Genomic DNA, 18,697 nt, shown 5'->3' with positions numbered 1-18,697 from the left:
GTCCCACTGTATCCCCGGTAGATTAAAATCACCCATAACTACCACATCATTTTTATTGCTCATAATCCTAATATCACTGTATAACAATCTGCTTTCCTCAGCAGCTACATTGGGTGCTCTGTAACAAACACCGACAATTAGGCTATTTGAGTTTGTAGCATCTAATTTTACCCATATAGCTTCCGTACTTTTACTTATATCAGTAAGCTCCCTTGCCTGCAAGATTTCCTTTACATATACTGCAACACCACCTCCCTTCTTACCTATACGGTCTTTACGGAACAATGTGTAACCATCCATATTATATTCTTGTCCATCCTTATCACTCAACCACGTTTCAGTTATTGCTATAATATCATAAGAGTCCAATGAGATAAGAGCCTCTAAATCATGAATTTTATTCCTAATACTCCTGGCGTTTAAATACAGACAACAAAGGGTAGGCTTATTACAGTGCCTACTTATAATATGATTTTTTTGGGCTTTCCGTTTCCCCCCAGTTACATACTTAACTAACCTCCCTGCCCCCCCAGTCCCTAGTTTAAACATTCCTCAACTACTCTACAAATACGCCTTCCCAGTACACTGGTTCCCCTCCGGTTCAGATGCAACCCATCCGGCTTGAACAGGTCCCACCTGTTCCAGAAGGTCCTCCAGTGCCCCATAAACCTAAACCCCTCTTTCCTACACCATCCTTTTAGCCACGCATTTAATCTCCTTATCTCAGCTAACTTAGCCTCACTTGCGCGTGGCACGGGGAGTATTTCGGAAAATACCACCATGGACGTTCTGCTTCTAAGCTTATTGGCGACTTCTATAAATTTATCCTGCAGAACAGCCCTTCTACCCTTGCCTATGTCGTTGGTGCCAACATGCACCACGACAACTGGATCCACCCCAGCTGGGGCCAAAAGCTTGTCCACACGATCTGGAAGGTCTCCTACCTGGGCACCAGGCAGGCAAGACACCGTACGGGACCCTCTATCACGCGTGCACACATAACTGTCTACTCCCCTAATAATTGAATCCCCCACTACCACAACCTCCCTCTTTCTGGGGGGAGGGGGCTCCTCAGTGCCCAAGGGCCCACCTGCTTCCCCAGTCCCTTCCGGCTCTAAAGCTGGAAGCACCTGAAACCTGTTAGACACAGACACCTCAGGTGATGCCGCCTCTGTAACGTGTGTACGCCTTTTCCTGCGTCTACGACCTACGGTCACCCAGCTCTCTCGACCTCTCTGCTCTTCATTCTCCCTCCCCCCCGTTAGTGGCGTACACACCGTCTCCCTAAACGGCGTATCAACTAGCTCATCTAACTCACTGTTGCATTGGATGCGAGCCAGTTGCTCCTCAAGGTCGCGAACCTTGACCATGAGTGAGTCCACTAGCTTACATCGCTCGCAGATGAAGTCCGACTGGACACTAACGTCCAGAAGGGCAAACATCTTGCAAACGCAACACTGAGCTGGCCCCATAATTAACTAACTCACTATGACCCCGTACTCCCAGCCCAGTAAATTTATATAGTGTATTTAACTATAAAGATTAATTTGCGTAACAATAAATGCAGTAACGTGCGGAGTACACTAAAATAAGTTATTACTTGTGTTAAAACGGAACTTAATTATTATTTTATTAAAAATTTTAAACCTGATAAACTTACTACTACTTACCAGAAGAACTTCTGCCTGAACCAAGTATGAACTAAAAACAAGGCGAAATCGAAGTTGCTCTTGGGAGGTCGAAAAACCACAAAAACCCCCTCACAGCAGGCTACTGCCGGAGCGGGAAAAAAGTGGAAAATGTCCTCCCGGCCCCGACTGGCGACCGAGCAAAGCTCAGGAGCAACTGTCCTTTTCCGACGCTTGGTAGCGATACCGACGTTAGATGTTGTTAGTTATAATCGCCCCGCGGGTGTTCGTTACGGAGTTTAAACGCGGACAGAAAAACGCCGCGCACGCGACACCCGCAGCTCTCCGTCGGTAATAATCGCGCTGTTGATTAACAGACAGGACAGACAAGCACTCACGCTGACCGAAATAAGAACAATAAATAGAAATAAACAGCCACCCACGTAAACAGGTAAAGCACACAAACACTCAAAACACTCCAAAAAAACAATCCCAAACAATCGCTGCAGCTCAACACCACTCTCTCGCAGCAATCCCAGCAATCAATAACCTCGCCCTGAGTTGAGCCTGTTTTCTTTCATTTTTTACCGACTCCTTTGAATCCCTCGGGCTAGTTATGAAATTATCACCAGATTGACCGCAGTCCAACTTACTCACTGGCTGGTTTTCATTCCTCACCAGATTTCTATCCTCAGTGCCACATAGTGGTAAAATTTAGTAGCATGTGAGATGAAACTGTATACATGTAAAGAATGTTCAAAGCTCCATTTTGCCATTTTTATATTTAGACAGCTGTGGTACTTTGTCTGTGGTGCACCGTCGACTGGCAATTTATCACCAGATAAGGAGTTGTGGAATATATTGGTTACCCATTGGTAGGGGTGTATGGAACATGGAGGGCACTTTGGAGGCGGGGAAGGCTTAGGATATATTCCAAAACTCACTCATGGAATAAATTTTCAGAAGACATGGCCCTGATGAGCCAAACCTGTTGCTTGTTACCCCTCTTTAGCCTTTGTATTTGTATTTACCTGGTTGTCTCGTGAGCCCCATTTCATTCATTTACGTTGCTCCTCTTGACTGCCTGTGTCCTTAGCCAAAGTTGCCTTTTTGTTTTGATCCCTCATGGTCTTGTTTGTTTCCCTGCTCCTATTTAGTTAAATAAACCTCTGTTGTTCACTCAAGCACCTGTTTTTGAGTCCTTCATCTCGCATTTTGTGACACCCAGTGAGTTTTGCTTCACAATACTGTAACATATGATGCCGGAGAAAGCCAGACTTTAGGTTGCTGGTGGTCTCTTCTCAAAAGCAACAAAAAAATGAACTAAGTGAGTTTTGGAAATTTGCCCTTCCTATGGTGGTAACTTATTGTAAATAGGATTGTCGGGTATGACTGCTACTGACCATGAAGATTGTGGCTGGGAACAATCCTAACTCAGTGGGAAGTCAGTAATATACTGGTGAAGGGGATTGTGGGACAACGGTACTTCGCTGGGGGAGGGAATGACTCCCACGGGTACTCTGCATAGTGACTCTGAACACAGTATGTGGTAGGCTTGCCTGAGCAGGGAGAAGCTACAGTTTGAACACTGCCTGTGCCTTTACAGACTCAGATATACTCTATCATAGCTCATGAGCCGCACACCGTCTAGCCAACAGCAGAAAAACTGAGCGGCTGAATGCGGCCGGCTTGGTGATCAGAGAAGAGGTGCTGCTGTTCAGGGTCAGGCACTCGTATTACACCCTGAATCAGAGGCAGGTATGCTTCCTGAGACCAAACTGTGGCTTTTCTTTTTAGATGCGATGCTTTTTCCTACCTCAAAAAATTAAATCATTAAAACTATTCCAGCATTAATCCAAGTCAGTTCCTGTAAATTCAAAGAGCTCATAGTAAGATATCAGACTTTTTATTCTTCCATTTCCACCTTGGAAATGTTAGATTTTTAGCCTCACTCATCATTAGTTTCTGGTAAAATCTAAAGATGATTTAAAAAATGCATACCTCAGCACTGTTGAATTCTCAAATCTGAAGATTGTTGATTCATTTTCTATGATTGAGCATGTAGAGCAAATCACAGCAGTAAATCAATGTGTAATTATGATCTTTAAGTCTAACGAACGTTGCTTAATGTAAATTATAAAAACAAAGATATTGCTACAAGTCACTTAGACAACAACCAGGATTGTAAAACCTGTGGGACCTGTGGTCAGTGGTTAAACACCAAAATGACTTGCTAATGTAATGCACTTCTGGTCCAGTCACACTTTACAGTCCAGTTGAACCTGCCTAAACAAGATGGTACACAAACTCGGTTTTACTAATTGGTAAATAGTCAATAACTTGGGTTTTACTTACAATACAGTTGAATATGTGTATTTATTTACTTTTATTTACTTCTTTGCCTCTGTAGAGTGCATTTGAAAATGTAAAATGCATGGCTTGGAGTGCATTAAACCACTTATACCACAGTTACTACACATTTTCCTTAAATGTTTGTACATAAATTCTGAATTAAACTGAATTTGAGAAAACACTGAAGGGTAAGAGGGAAGAGGTGGGAAGGGCAAATCTGCAGAGCACATAGAGCACTTATAACCCTATATATTTCAAGAGAATCACAGAGAGTGAAAAAATTGTAAGAGAAAGAGGATTGGAAATTAGCGGGAGAACATTGTAAACTGAATTTAAGAAAACACTTCTTTACACAGTGTGTAGTTAGAGTATGGAATAGTCTTCCTGCTAGTGTAGTGCAAGCTAAAACCCTGGGTTCCTTTAGATCAGAGCTAGATAAGATTTTAACAACTCTGAGCTGTTAGTTAACTTCTCCCCAAACGAACTTAATGGGCCGAATGGCCTCCTCTTCATTGTAAATTTCTTATGTTCTTATGTTCTTATGTCTGGCCTTTGGACTTAGCAATGGTAAATTTTGAACTAACAACTGGCTTAAGGTCTTAGTGGAAAATTTTTGAATTAACGATGATGGCTTGGGTTATATGTAGGCTAAATTTCAATAGTTGTTCTAGTAATAGATTTATTTTTGATTCAAAACATGAGTATGTCTTTAGGGACAAACATGTAAGCCAAGTATGTAGTAACTGTGGAATAAGGGTTAGGTGGTACTTTGCCTGTACTGTACATCCATGCCTTTAAACATGTACAATATATGGCTTGTCACGCATTAACCCTTAGATATTCTGCTTGTAGTATGGTTATATCGACTGCCCCTCATACTTCCTGGAGGTTTTCTATGTTCGTTTCAAATGTTGTCTAGTGACTAATGCTGATCCATAATTTATGTCTGACAGCTCAGTCCAGTGCAGGTGGGTTAGCAGGGGGGGGAGTACACTTAGGTTGTTGTATTTTGACAGCTGGTCTATATCTGAAAAACATTCAGCTTGAAAAAAATAGCCTGTAATTTAATTTGGTAAGAGACTGGGATAGTAGTGTGTGCAACAGAGAGGGAGTGTGTGTAACCGATGTTCCACACCCCCCCCATCCTGTACTCTCAGATATGATGGACTCTCCCAGGACTGTACTCCATACTACTTGACTTTATCATAACTCAAAGACATTGGATCCTGAATGAAAGTGATGGGAAATGGCACTGGCTGTAGCGGGGTTTGTTTGGATTAAGTTCTACATATCGTGATACTGCCCATATCTCACCTGTGGGTGGCGCTGTGAATGGGATGTTAATCGGTGATCTGTTATGTTGACTGATTTACCTGAACCTTCTACACATCGCCACCCACCGACATTTGTGCACCTTGCATGTTTCCCAAATGGGTTTTACCACCAGCTGTGCCAGTCAGGGGTAAACTTCAATTTTTTGAAGGGTATAATGGCAGATTAGGATCTCAAACATTGTTTCCTTTCATCTCCTATTCCCATGGGTCATTACAGAGATAGGGCTGTAAAATTGGAATGGAAACACCTTCCCCAGGAATACAGGAAATGAGTTCAGCACTACCCCCTGGGTTTTCCGGGTTTTGGGGAATTAAAGGAGAGTTTTGTTCATTTGACAATTTACATGTTAATGTGGAGTTAAGTGAACAACAAAGCTAAACAGGAGAGGAGCCATCAGCAGCAATCGTGCTATCTGGCACTCTATGGGGGAGTTGCTAGTTTAATCAATAAATGGAGAATATGCTCTATGGCCAAACAGTAAAAGAAAGCAATTCTTTATCTGTTCCTTGCCTTTCATATTAGCCTGGATTTTCAAAGATCACTGCTAATGGAATGGAAAAAGAATCAGCCGCAATATAAATGAGGCCTTTATTTGTCCAGTTGACTGAAGTGTTGGCCAGTTTGAAGTGATATACTGCAGATACTTATCCTTAGCTGTCCCCTCTTGTTTCTCTCTCCCTTACCTTTGATCCCATTCTCCACCTTCTTTTACAAGACCACTTTGAACAGATCAGTTCACTTTACAAGCCCAAAAATGATATCTTACTGCCCAAGCACCCCGAAATTAGAACAGAGGAGTGTAGTGTATAAGCCTGCTAATGATGATGTTAGTGAAGACATTAGTGATCCTACAAAATAGAAACACAAATAACAGATAGCCCTTTAATTATAACGGTGGCCTTTTACCAGCAATTACACCATGGTAATCAGTAACGGACATGCCTGAAGCCTGAAGACCCACACAGCAAACAGAACATTCTTGACTTATACCATCTATAAATGAGTCTTGACGGTACCTGATACTCACAAAGGTAAATCTGCACAAAACTGAATGGGATCAAAACAATTTTAAGAACATAAGAAATTTACAAATGAGAGGAGACCATTTAGCCCATCAAGTTTGTTTGGGGAGAACTTACTGTAACTAATAGCTCAGAGTTGTTAAAATCTTATCTAGCTCTGATTTAAAGGAACCCAGGGTTTTAGCTTCCGCTACACTAGCAGGAAGACTGTTCCATACTCTAACTACACACTGTGTAAAGAAGTGTTTTCTTAAATTCAGTTTACAATGTTCTCCCGCTAATTTCCAATCCTCTTTCTCTTACAATTTTTTCACTCTCTGTGATTCTCTTGCAATATATAGGGTTATAAGTGCTCTGCGTGCTCTGCAGATTTGCCCTTCCCACCTCTTACCCTTCACACCCTCCTCCCAGCCCTATGCTGTGACCTTGACCCTGGTACTCCCTCTATTTCAGTGGGGCCTTCTCCGAGGTCGTCCTGGCTCAGGAAAAGACCACAGGGAAGATGTTTGCTGTCAAGTGTATCCCCAAGAAGGCGCTGAAGGGCAAGGAGAGCAGCATAGAGAATGAGATCGCTGTGCTTCGCAAGTAAGTGCTTGCCCCCTCCCCACCCCAACCATGTCTACCACGGCTTTCCATGGGAACTGCCATGGCCGCGGACATAGGACCACACATACATCTGAGGGGACCCAGCATGAAGACACAGAACACACTTGCCTGACTCTTACTGATATGTCAGAAATAATAGCATCTATCATCTAATATCTACCTATAATGTGTATGTAAAGCATATACCAGTGTCCATCCATCCATTTTTCTGTAACTGCATTTCCTATTCAGAGTCGTGGTGGGTCCTATACTGGATGTACAGGCACAAGGCAGGGAACAACCAGGGTGGGACACCAGCCCATTGCAGGGTACACTCACACACCATTCACACACACATGCACACCTATGGGCAATTTGGTAACTCCAATTAGCCTTATCATCGGGGCTTTGGGGGGGACACTGGAGTAACTGGAGGAAATCCCATAATGACATGGGGTGAAGATGCAAACTCCACACCCATGAAGTCAGGGCGGGTAGGCTAGCCATAGATTTGCCATAGACTTTATATTATGTCGATTTGATCTTCAAGAAAATGTAAGCTATTGAAGAAAGCACAGATTCACAACCTTTTCCCCCTGTCACCTTTGCCCTTTCTGGGCCACTCACTGGCAGCTCTGTGGTTTCCTGAGACCCTCAGAGTGTGCTGTTTACTCCTCCCCAGGCAAGTGAGGGATGTGGAATTGCAATTCCTCCCCTTTCCCGGAGGTTGGATACTCCAGCTGAACTTCATGGGGGGGGCATCCAGCATGAACCTCACATGCCTGCTTACACAACAGATCGCAGAGGCTCTGCAGAAAGAAATGCTTCTTCTGTGGGCACTTCCGAGCCCACTGCTCTCATACTTATGCTAACCGGTAATGGGTATCCGGCTTGAAAGCTGTGTCCGTGGAGAGACATTACAAAATTACAGCACAGTCACCAACTGATATGAAGACTAAAGAGACTGAATTAAATAAAAAGAGTGGTGAGAGGAGATGATCTGTCTGTCCATTATAAACCAATGCACCTCTCAGTCTGAGGGTAAAGCCGAAACAGACAGAGCCATGAACTAGGCCAGAGTTTTTGTTGTTTGATCCATTCATCCATCCATTCATTCATCTATTCATCCAACTTTCAGTCAATTGTCTTAGGGAGCCTGAAGCCTGTCACAGGAATCACATTGCTCCAGGCGGGGGATACCTTAGGCATGATGCTTGTCCATCTTAGGACACACAAACACAAACACACACACACACACACACACACACACACACACATACATGTTGGTGTACCTATCTATATGGGGACATTCATTTATATGGGGAAAAACCCCTAATCCAGCTATGAAAACCTTAATCCCTACATAGCCCTACCCTTAACTATAAGTAACCAAACAAAATGCAAGACTGTCAGGTTTTACCCAGACAATAAATACAACCCCCCTTCCACACAAACACACAGACTATGGGCAATTTGGGGATGACAGTTTGCCATACTACATTTTTTTGCATTGTGAGAATAAACCGGAGTACCTAGAGGAATTTCACATAACATGTAGGGAACGTGTCCTCTGCCACTTGTATTGTGAACTGAAAAGCATTTTTACTTGTCATGGTGAAGGCGTGGACAGGGATTTTTGCTTTCAGAAGTTCAGTTCCCAGACAGGAAGGGCTTACCTGTCATCGGATGAGGCCACCATAGCCTACCCCCCTCCCTGTGTGGCCTCTGGCTCAGGATGAGTTGATTCCGCTGAGCTTCTCATGGCAGCTCCCCGACTGCAGGCAACATGTTACCCAGTCTGAGCAGAGAGCTTGTATTTACTGTGGTCACATGCAGCGTCATGTTAATGCAAGACATCTGATGTTTTAATGAGTTACTCCTAATGACTTGTTTTATTGTGCAAATACATTGGGATGAATAACTACCAAATGTCATGGGACATGCACAGTTATGAATGAAACATCTTTATTCTATTAATTAACAGCATGATGACCTGCCTGTTAATTACGACTTCAATCCATCATACACGGTTTGCATACATTTATGTTGAAAAGCTGGTGTTTTTTTCTAGTGCATGAGAGAGTTGATTAATATTATAAAGCTGGTGGTCTTTTGTTCTACAGTACATCATGGAGGACGTGACTGATGTTAAGAAGATGGTCGGTCTGTGTTACTCTCCATGGAGGATTTGATTGACTTTAGAAAGCTGAAGATGTTATGTTACACATTGTGCAGGACTTGACTTATGCTCATGTTAGGTATTGAGGATTAGCGATAGTTTAGTTCATTTCAGAGATGTTCTGCCAAGTTGACTGCTGTTCTCTGCAAGTCAGCATGTTGGCATATTTTAATGTCACATCCATTATCCTGCAGTTAGGTGGGGCCCCAATTACTAGAAAGGTGTTACGGTGGATTTCACAAACTTAGGAACATTACTTAATGATTGTCTTCTTGCTTTCATATTTGTAATGATTAAGGCAGGACACTTACTCTGAAGCACATTACAGAACCAACCCACAGTGAACTTGTGATGGATGTGACAGGTATGAGAGAATACGTGTTTGGAGTCCAAGTGTGTTTCAGATAGCTCAATTTCTACAGAGATGCTCTCATCCATGTGTGAGACACATCCTAGGCTGTACCTGTAAGGAGTTAGCTTTAGTCAGCCTGGGTGTTATGGCACTTCAGGCAGGACGTTAAAACACTCACCCATTTACGCTTTTCGTTATGCATGGGTGGAGTATAACAATGCTGAAAGTGGAATGGAGAGCACTAACCTGGAGAAAGACCCCACTTTGAAGAGGCTTCCTCTGACTGCCTGTCTCCCATCATCCTGCTTGTTTCCATTTCTGAGATTCGCTGAAACACGGCAGAATATTAATGGATCAGTACACTCATTGATTGTGGTTGTGGCATCCAGTTTCTTTCCCTTACATTTTCTTACTGACTGTATTATACTGGGGGGCAGTGTGTGGTTAGTGTGCCTGTAATCGGCAGGCTGCTGGTTCCAGCCCAGCCGCGGCACATTGGCAGGTTCTTGAGCAAGGCACCTAACCCCCAGCTCCCTGGGCGCTGCAACAAGTGGCTGCCTTTCGTAGCCGGCTTGTTCTCACCTACAGAAAGCAAGTTCTGGGAGGCGCAAAGAAAATTTCCCCACGGGAATCAATAAAGTATCGATTATTATTATTATATACCTATATTCCTGAACAAGACACATTTTGATGTAGACTGTAGGTATTGTGTTAGCATCATACAAGGATGTACAACCATATGCACGTATACTGAACATATAGGAAATGTCGACTTATGTTTGCCAGCTTGTCATGTACGCCATTTAACCAGAGTTGCATCTCAACGATCCTCAAGTTATTCATCCCAATGTATTTGCACAATTTTGATGTAGACTGTAGGTATTGTGTTAGCATCATACAAGGATGTACAACCATATGCACGTATACTGAACATATAGGAAATGTCGACTTATGTTTGCCAGCTTGTCATGTACGCCATTTAACCAGAGTTGCATCTCAACGATCCTCACAGTCACCTACAGCCTAGGAATTACTTTTAGATTTTGCTTGGTACCCCTAGAGCAGGGGTCTCCAACACCGGTCCTGGAGAGCTACTATCCAGTAGGTTTTCTGTCCCACTTGGCTTCTGATGAGCTGCACCTGCTCCTGGTATTTACCTGAGAACAGGTGTGGCTCATCAGAAGCCGGGTATGATAGAAAACCTACTGGACGGTAGCTCTCCAGGACCGGAGTTGGAGACCCCTGCCCTAGAGTCTAGTGGCCTAGTAGCTATAACTGAAGATATAATAGTCAAGTGTTAAATCCTGTTTGTTTCATTACTCATCAATGTACCACTGCCTAAGGACTCACCCTGTACAATGACTTACTTACATATATGGGCAAACTTTTGAGTTGTACGGTGATTGGTCCTCGACTACAGAATCACTATTTAACTATGCCCAGATTGGCTGACACAATACACTATAGTAAGCTCTGTGTTCTGTAGTAAACATTAATATTATATTTCTTGGGTCTTTCCAGCATAAAGGTTTTTGTTGAATTTTTCAGGCAGTGTGTTATATTATATTAATATATTTATAATATAATATATTATATTATATATTCATAGCAAATGTAAGCTGTCTGTCACATCTGTGTTTTAATAGTGCATCTCTGAACTCATTATGTTATGTGGACTTTCACAGTCGATGGAATTTGTGACTTTGAAATGGCATTGAAGTGTTTAATTGTAGTTCCTTGGCTTTTTCTTTTGTGCTGTATTCATATTTATGAAGGAAGACCTGGCTACTGGAGTGAGAATATTCTGGAGGAGTTCACACTCTAGGAGTCAAAAGCTTTATGATGACAAAAACATTACACTTTTGTGTGAGTCCTAGTAACCTGTAAGAAAATTGTTGTCACATAAAACCTTACAGACATATAAAAATTACATAATTTAAAGCTGGTATTCATTGGATATCATCTTCTGTTTTCATGCTCTGGGCAGCCAAGCCCTGTCTTCAGCAAGCTCCCTGGAACATTTATATGGGAACGTTGACTGTTGGTCTTGTGATTCCTAACAGCAGAGTGACTGAAAGTCTTTTATTGCTTGTCAAATGACCCAATAAGTGTTAACTTCAACTGGGAGCAGGACCCTTCCTGTTGATAGACAGTTTGTCAGAGCTAACTTATCCCTTGCTAACACAAACCTTTCTCAGCGGCTTACAGACTGCAGTAGCAAAGGTGTTTTCCTCTTGTGTGTGATTCATATGACCCTCAATCAAGGGATGATACACGTCACTTCCTTGCGTCTGGTTAAACAGATAAACACACCACAGTGGTGCTCTGTTTGTGTCTGTTTGTGAGGGCAACGCTAGCCAAAACCACCCAGAAAGTATTTAGCATTAGCCTCTTTGTTGTGTGTGTTATTACTCAGAGTGCTGAGTCTGAGAAACAGCCTTCGGGGCAGACAATGGGGGGGGGGGGGGGTCGCTGGATACCGATCCATGGACAAGCCACAACAGCAGCATTAGCACATAGCGTTTAAGCAGAACACCTGTGTTGTGCTTGGAACACCAGCCTCCAGCAGCAACCAACAGCTCAGGTGCACCAACATTATGGGCCGATACACAGTTTATCCTGGGATACCCCCAATAGGGACTGGGGGACAACCTCGGCACTGAGAGCTGCATTGTTCAAAGAAGTAAGGATAAAATATTAAGATGTTTTACAGAGGATTAAAAAATGACTATTGTCATGATCTCCTACCTCCTCTCGCTTGTTTTGTCTGTGTCTTGCACCCCTGTGTACCTCCTCCTCTTCTCTCCACTATCATTACCAGAGTGTAAATGTGAAGTCGTGCCTCAGCCCCTGCAGATCCAACCCCCCCAGCCATGGTGGGTGGCTGCCCACACTGCATGTCTCATGGCAATGGCAAGCGTTGGCGGCTCCCTCCTAATCCCATTGCGGCACTGCCTTCCCTCTTCTGAAAATACAGCACCCGCTAATGGCCCTCACTAAAAGGCAATCTTACAGACCTCAGTAACAACACCCTGTGCCCCTACCGAGGTGGGCCTACATGGCTAGTGGTGTAATATTCATTAACAGCCCTCACAAATACCATCTTAATTATGGCAGCTTTTGCCATACCTTTCAATAATTCTGCCATTCTCCCGATGTTCCCACAACTCTCGTTAAATGTTATAGATTCCCCCATAGTTCCTGCTAAAACTTCTCTCATCTGGATGCTAACACATGGCCATCATCCATTCTCCCAAAATCCTCATGCCAACATTCCTCATCCAGATGCTAAAACGGTCATCATCCAGATTATCCCAAAATTCTCATTACAATGTTCTTCATCTGGATGCTAACACACCTTTCGGCCAGATGCAAACATAGCCCTTATCCAATTATCCCACAATCCTCGATATGATATCCCTCATCCATCTATCCATTTGCTAACTAATGCACCCTTCATCCAGATACTAATATACCCCATGCCAGAACATCCCTACTGCAGGTGGTACCACATCATTGATATCACTGTTGCCCAGATGCTACCACAGACCAGGCTAACACACCACTTGTCTGCCTGTTAACATGACCCTCATCAAGGATAGCACAGCTCTCGCTAACATGGTCCTTATCCAAATGCTGACACAACTTTGGCTAGCATGTCCCTTGTCTAAATGCTTACACGCCTCTCATCCAGATGCTAACAGATCCCACACTAATGCATACCTTAGCCAGATGCTAACACAGCATCGCAGCTAGCTGAGGCCATCCCATGTTCTTCGTTCAAAGATCATAATTGCACCTAATTCTCCACTAGGTAGAGTCAAGGTAGAACATGAACATTAATGTTTAAGTCACATCCTGAAGCAAGCAGAATTTATAGCTTAGAACAGGGGTGTCAAACATACGGCCCGCGGGCCGAATACGGCCCACTATGGTGTCCAATACGGCCCGCGGGATGATTTGAACAATAGTATTAAATATCAAATCTTTTTTATTATCATCATTATTATTAGTAGTAGTAGTATTAAAAAGGAATGAGTGTTAATGAACAGTTCCTGAGGACTTGTTAAATGCAGTTTTACAGAATATAGTGCATTTGTTGTAATTTGATGCACTATGATTAAAAAAAAATAATAATAAATTCGGCCCGCACATGGTCACATTTTCTTCTCATCCGGCCCTCACCCTAAAATGAGTTTGACACCCCTGGCTTAGAAAGTGCCTGTTCACCATCAACACCCAGCTAAAGGTCATCACAGCTACGTCACACTCTAATAGCTTAGCTTTTCCACAACTGCTCCCAATGCACAAGATGCTTTTAGAGCCAACTTGTCGGTCGACAGCCTAGTATCACGTGACATGTCTCTGTCCAGGCCTCCTGCCACCTGTTTTCTTGTTATTGTCCCCTGTCACCATGGTTCCCAGGACTGTCATCATGACCCTCTGGGCTCATCAGTACTGTGGAATCGATTAGCATCAGTCCTGTAAACACATCCTCATGTGTACACACACGTATTTGCCATGAGCTGGTTGCCGGGGTAATTTACCACAGAGGCGTGGGCTTTGGCAGCTGCGGGGGAGGGAAGAGAGGTAGGACAGAGGAGCTAGAGTCTGTGTCCTGCACCCTGGAGAATTCGGTGCATTAACAAGCACAAGGGATGTGTGTTATTGATGTGATGATGAGTGACCAAAGGCATCGGATGAGAGGACACCCATGTGGTAAACAACTTGGAGGACTGTGACATACAGGTTCTTAAAGACATGCATGTAAGCTCACATGCACAGATATGGTTACAGGGACTGGGAAGTGGGCATACAGCGATGTTTTCAAGCTGCGTGCTGACCCGGTCACATGGATGGTAAGACTACAGTTACCACAGGAACATCTATAGCCTCCGAAGAGCCACATAAGGAGTATGAACAATACAGGCTTATATGGGAATCTGTGGTGTTAAAATATTCAGGTGTTAATAATGGCCATCTTAGTCAGCCTGGGTCCATTCTGCCACATACATATTAAAGCAGCCCTTTATAAATGCATCAGCGCTGCGCTGAATTTCCTGCCCCTTTTCGCTCCATATTACATTGTCATTAATTCCGGCACAGGAAAAAACTCAATGTATTATTAGTTCTGCCCTGTCCTCCTTCATCAGCTATTACTGCATGGCTTTCTACCATGATTTTAATGATGAAAACTTAATGATTTTGCTGGTGGGTGGAGAGGATAGGATGGGCTGAACTGGACTAGCTGAGAATATAAAGTTCTGGGCTTTTCATCTTAAGAGGGAATATGCTGCCAGTGGAAACCACTAAATTATCCTCTGTTTTATTCTTTGTGAGATAAGAGTAATGGATCACTCTAGGATCGGCTGAACTGGGCTGGCTGAGAATATAGAGTTCTGGGCTCTGCTACCACTATTTCTACTCCTAATATCAGTGAACAATTTTCCTTTTGGGTGTTTCTGTCTTAAAGCAATTGTCAATGATTCTGTGGCTGGTCATCCTTCTTTTGGGAATCCATAGAGTCTTATTTTCTGTTCACTCTGATGAAATCTTAATGAGTGGCTCCAGTGGGCCAGTTTCTCTGCAGCAGCATCTATTCTCCATATTGGTCTATTTTCTTCAAGGAATTAAGGCCACTATTGGTCTGCTTTCTCAGAGAAAACACTTAAGTCTCCTACTGGTTTTTTCTTTCCACATATATGACTAAGACTTGTTCTTTGTCATACTGAAGGAAGGAAGAAATTGTGTTTTAAATTAAACATTCTTGAATCTCAGCCTGTGTATGTGTGTGTTTGTGAGATGTACCTAGTTACTCTATGATTTATATACTCATAAATATCACAGCATAGCATTGTGCTCAGGGAACTGGACTTGGGGCTTTTATTCCCACAGTGGGAGCCGATGTACCTTTCAGCAGGGGTTTGTTTATTTCAGTTAATGTCAAATTAAAAAAAAAATGTCTTCTGAGTAATTGGGTAAAATAATGTTAATATGTGGAGTCGCTGACCTGATTTTTTTCTTCCAGAATAAAGCACGAGAACATTGTGGCCCTGGAGGACATTTACGAAAGCTCCAACCACCTCTACCTGATCATGCAGCTGTGAGTAAGCCCCCCCACCACGGGTTAGCCATGAACTCCGAGATATGGTCACCACCTCAGCTCCCATGAGATGCACACCAGCATACATGCATGTGTTTAGCGCATAAATGAGCCCCTTACCACTAGAGGGCACCATCTTTAGGACATCATCATAACCCAGCCTTAAATAATGGTTCCAGAGCTGTTTACTTTACCGCCTGTCACGTGGATAGACATGGAGTTGCGATTAAGCTGGTTGCTTTTTACCTCGGCTCCACAGAGCTGCTTCCTGGATGATTCAGACACACCTGCGACAGGTGCTGGCTAGCCAAATCCCGCCATCTGCCGCCTCGTGAGTCGTTGGTTAGCAACATGCTGTCCACCAACACTACGCATCGGTGCTACGTTCCTTGGAAAAATAATACCCCAGGTTGTTTTACGCAGATGATTTCCATGTATCTGTCACGCCTGAGGGGAGCGGGAGGAAACCCGGCTGGCAGCCGGACAGGCCCAGTTTGGAGATGCTGAGATCTTTCCTCACATACACTGCATACACTGAGAAGATTCTGCTTCTTGTAGATCAGTGGGGGCAGCTTGGGTTAGTTTTACCCAGAATTTATATTTGTGCTGTGTAAGCCTGATTTATACTCTTCCGGAAGCTATTGTTAAAAGAACCAGAAGACAGGAGGCTCAGGGATGCAACACTGCTCTATTGCCAACCATCATTGTCTGCTTGGATTGGGCCAAAACTCCTGCATGTGGCAAGCTGCAAACTGAAAGTCTCACATTTTTAAAAAGTCCTCCCTTCATCTCCTCTGTGCCACCCCCTTGTCACCAACCGTTATCCCCTTAATGCCCCTGGGTCCCTCCTTGCAGACCTGAAGACCTCACCCGTCTTACCCCTGATAAACCAACTTTGCACTACTTTTCCATCTACATTACCCTGCAAATCCAGTCAGAAATCTCCCAAAATCTCTCAAATAACCGTCCCCAGTCCACCACAGCCTCACAGAGCTCCGCACACTCCAACTTTGCTCCTCTGGGGGGAACCCAGAGCAAGACCTCCCCACTCTGAGGCTGGATAACCTTCTGGAGTCATGGTGTTTCCACGGCAATGTGGAGCGGAGAGCAGGCAGCATCATCATGGTCCTTTAAGTTCGCAAATGCAGGACCTCAGAAACCCACTTGACCACATAACCACACACGTGCACACGTGAAACCACAAGATTATTTTCAGCAGGGAGCCCTGGCTCTGCAAAGTGGATGTGTTTCTGTAGACTGTGTGGGCACAGCAAATGCAACAATAATGCATTACTCTGAGGGGCTTATCAACAGAATCTCAGTGTGATTCAGGTGGGCAGAGAAACACCTCATGTTAATTTTGCCTGAAATGAATTCAGGTGTCAGTGTGTCAGTGCAGGGTGGATGAGGGGGGATAGGTGTGATCTGATCTGCATGCAGCCCTGCCTGTCCCTCCCACCATGTAACAGACATGCCTATAGAGCTGCCCATGGGGCTGCTAACACATCTGCCCATGGGGCTGCTTACACACCTTGTTGTGGGGCTGCATAGACACTTGATCTTGGGGCTGCTTACACATCTGATTGTGAAGCTGTTTACACACCTGATCATGGGGGTGCTTACACACCAGATCTTCTGCTCTTTGCCTATGTCTGGCTGATTCCCCATCCTCATGTCTCTGTACAGCAGTGTGTTATGCAGTGTCAAGTGTGAAGAGTCACAGCAAGATGCAGTGTATTGCACAACTGTATGACAGTACATTGGTGTATTCTGGACCCAGATCACAGTGAAGTGTAGTGTGATGCACAGCTGTATGACAGTACAGTGGTGTTTTCTGGACCCAGATCACACTGACATGCAGTGTGTTATGCGTCCGTATGACAGTGTAGTGGTGTGTTCTGGACCCGGATTGCAGTGAAATGCCAGGCGTTACATTGCCGGAGCATGTGGCTTTCTGGGTTTATGCATCATTCTTCTACATCATTCTTTGGTCTCTTTAGACTTTTAATCCGCTCACACTTGTCTAGTTATTGCTGCATAAATCGATGCAAGCTCATTCTTCATCCTCCTCATAGAGTGTAGTTTGGACCCACTCCAAGAGCAGCCCAATGTCAGCATGGTGGTGAAATGCTTATGACTCAAGCTTGGGCAGGTGGGGTGGACCGGGGGGAGTGCACCACTCTCTCCCCCAGCACCATCTGGGCTGCCCGCTGCCTGTCCACTTTGCATTGGTCTTCATTGTGAAAAAATCACTGGCTCTGTTATGCATAACGTCAGCGCTTTGTGTAATAACAGCAAGGGAAAGGGTGGGGCATGCCTTAGTTTGGGGTGACTGCCCCCTGCCTGTGATTAACAGCACACACCACAGGTCTCTTCTACACACCTCCATGCAAGCCATGGGGACAGTGGGTACGATTTTGTTAGCTAATCATGTTGTTAAAAAATAAATGGTAGAAAATTCTGGAAAATGTCACAGAAAGTCCATCACAGACATTAACCGGCTGCTCCCCCGACGCACTGCTCTCGGGTTCCACCAGGGGCAGCTGAACAACGCCACTGCCTCTGACAAGAGATGCCCATCACACATCCTTCCTTTTTTCTCCTCTGGCCCCATTTTCTCAAGAAACTTCATTACAGTGTTAATTTAGATGATGTCTAATTGGATTTGTTACTGTGTTACTGTGGAGCTGCTGTCATGGGCTTTGGATGGTCACGCCTTCCCTGTTAATGAGCTTCACGCATGTGTCATGGCCAGCAATGGGGAATAGCAGGCTAGGGCCTGTGGGTCAGGAGTCTGGTACCGTCACACGGTGACACACCACACTCTGACCGAAATGCGGCACAGACGTATGCTAGGTGGGATGGTCTGTAAAGTTACTCAGGTTATAACTGGATTACATTGAGGCATAACTGCAATAATTATGAGTGAAATATGTCTCAACATGCCTCTTTTTTATTTTGTTTACAAATCTTCCATAATTGCTCTCACGGACAGGAAAGATAGCCGATGACACCAGGGATATCATTTTATTTCGTAACATTATTTTGCAGTAAAAATTTTTTTTTATTTGTTTTTCCTCCCATGATAGAGCCGTATTCCTTTGTATGTTCATCTATCCATCTTCTGTGTGGGAGTGTCGT

At 44.0% G+C, this 18,697-nt stretch overlaps 1 protein-coding gene across 1 annotated transcript in view; it reads left to right on the top strand.

The window, feature by feature from the left end:
• camk1da (calcium/calmodulin-dependent protein kinase 1Da) overlaps positions 1-18,697 on the top strand; it is an 86,211-nt gene that overhangs the window by 40,756 nt on the left and 26,758 nt on the right. The window contains exons 2-3 of the mRNA XM_023799030.2: positions 6,791-6,922; positions 15,482-15,556. Of these exons, the coding sequence (XP_023654798.1) occupies positions 6,791-6,922; positions 15,482-15,556 (207 nt within the window). The remainder of the gene's footprint in view (positions 1-6,790; positions 6,923-15,481; positions 15,557-18,697) is intronic.

The sequence above is a fragment of the Paramormyrops kingsleyae genome, chromosome 3 (genome assembly GCF_048594095.1).
Source record: "Paramormyrops kingsleyae isolate MSU_618 chromosome 3, PKINGS_0.4, whole genome shotgun sequence".
NCBI classification, from domain to species: Eukaryota; Metazoa; Chordata; class Actinopteri; order Osteoglossiformes; family Mormyridae; genus Paramormyrops; species Paramormyrops kingsleyae.
Note: the sequence above shows the minus strand (reverse complement) of the source record. Positions and strands in the feature narration are given on the sequence as shown.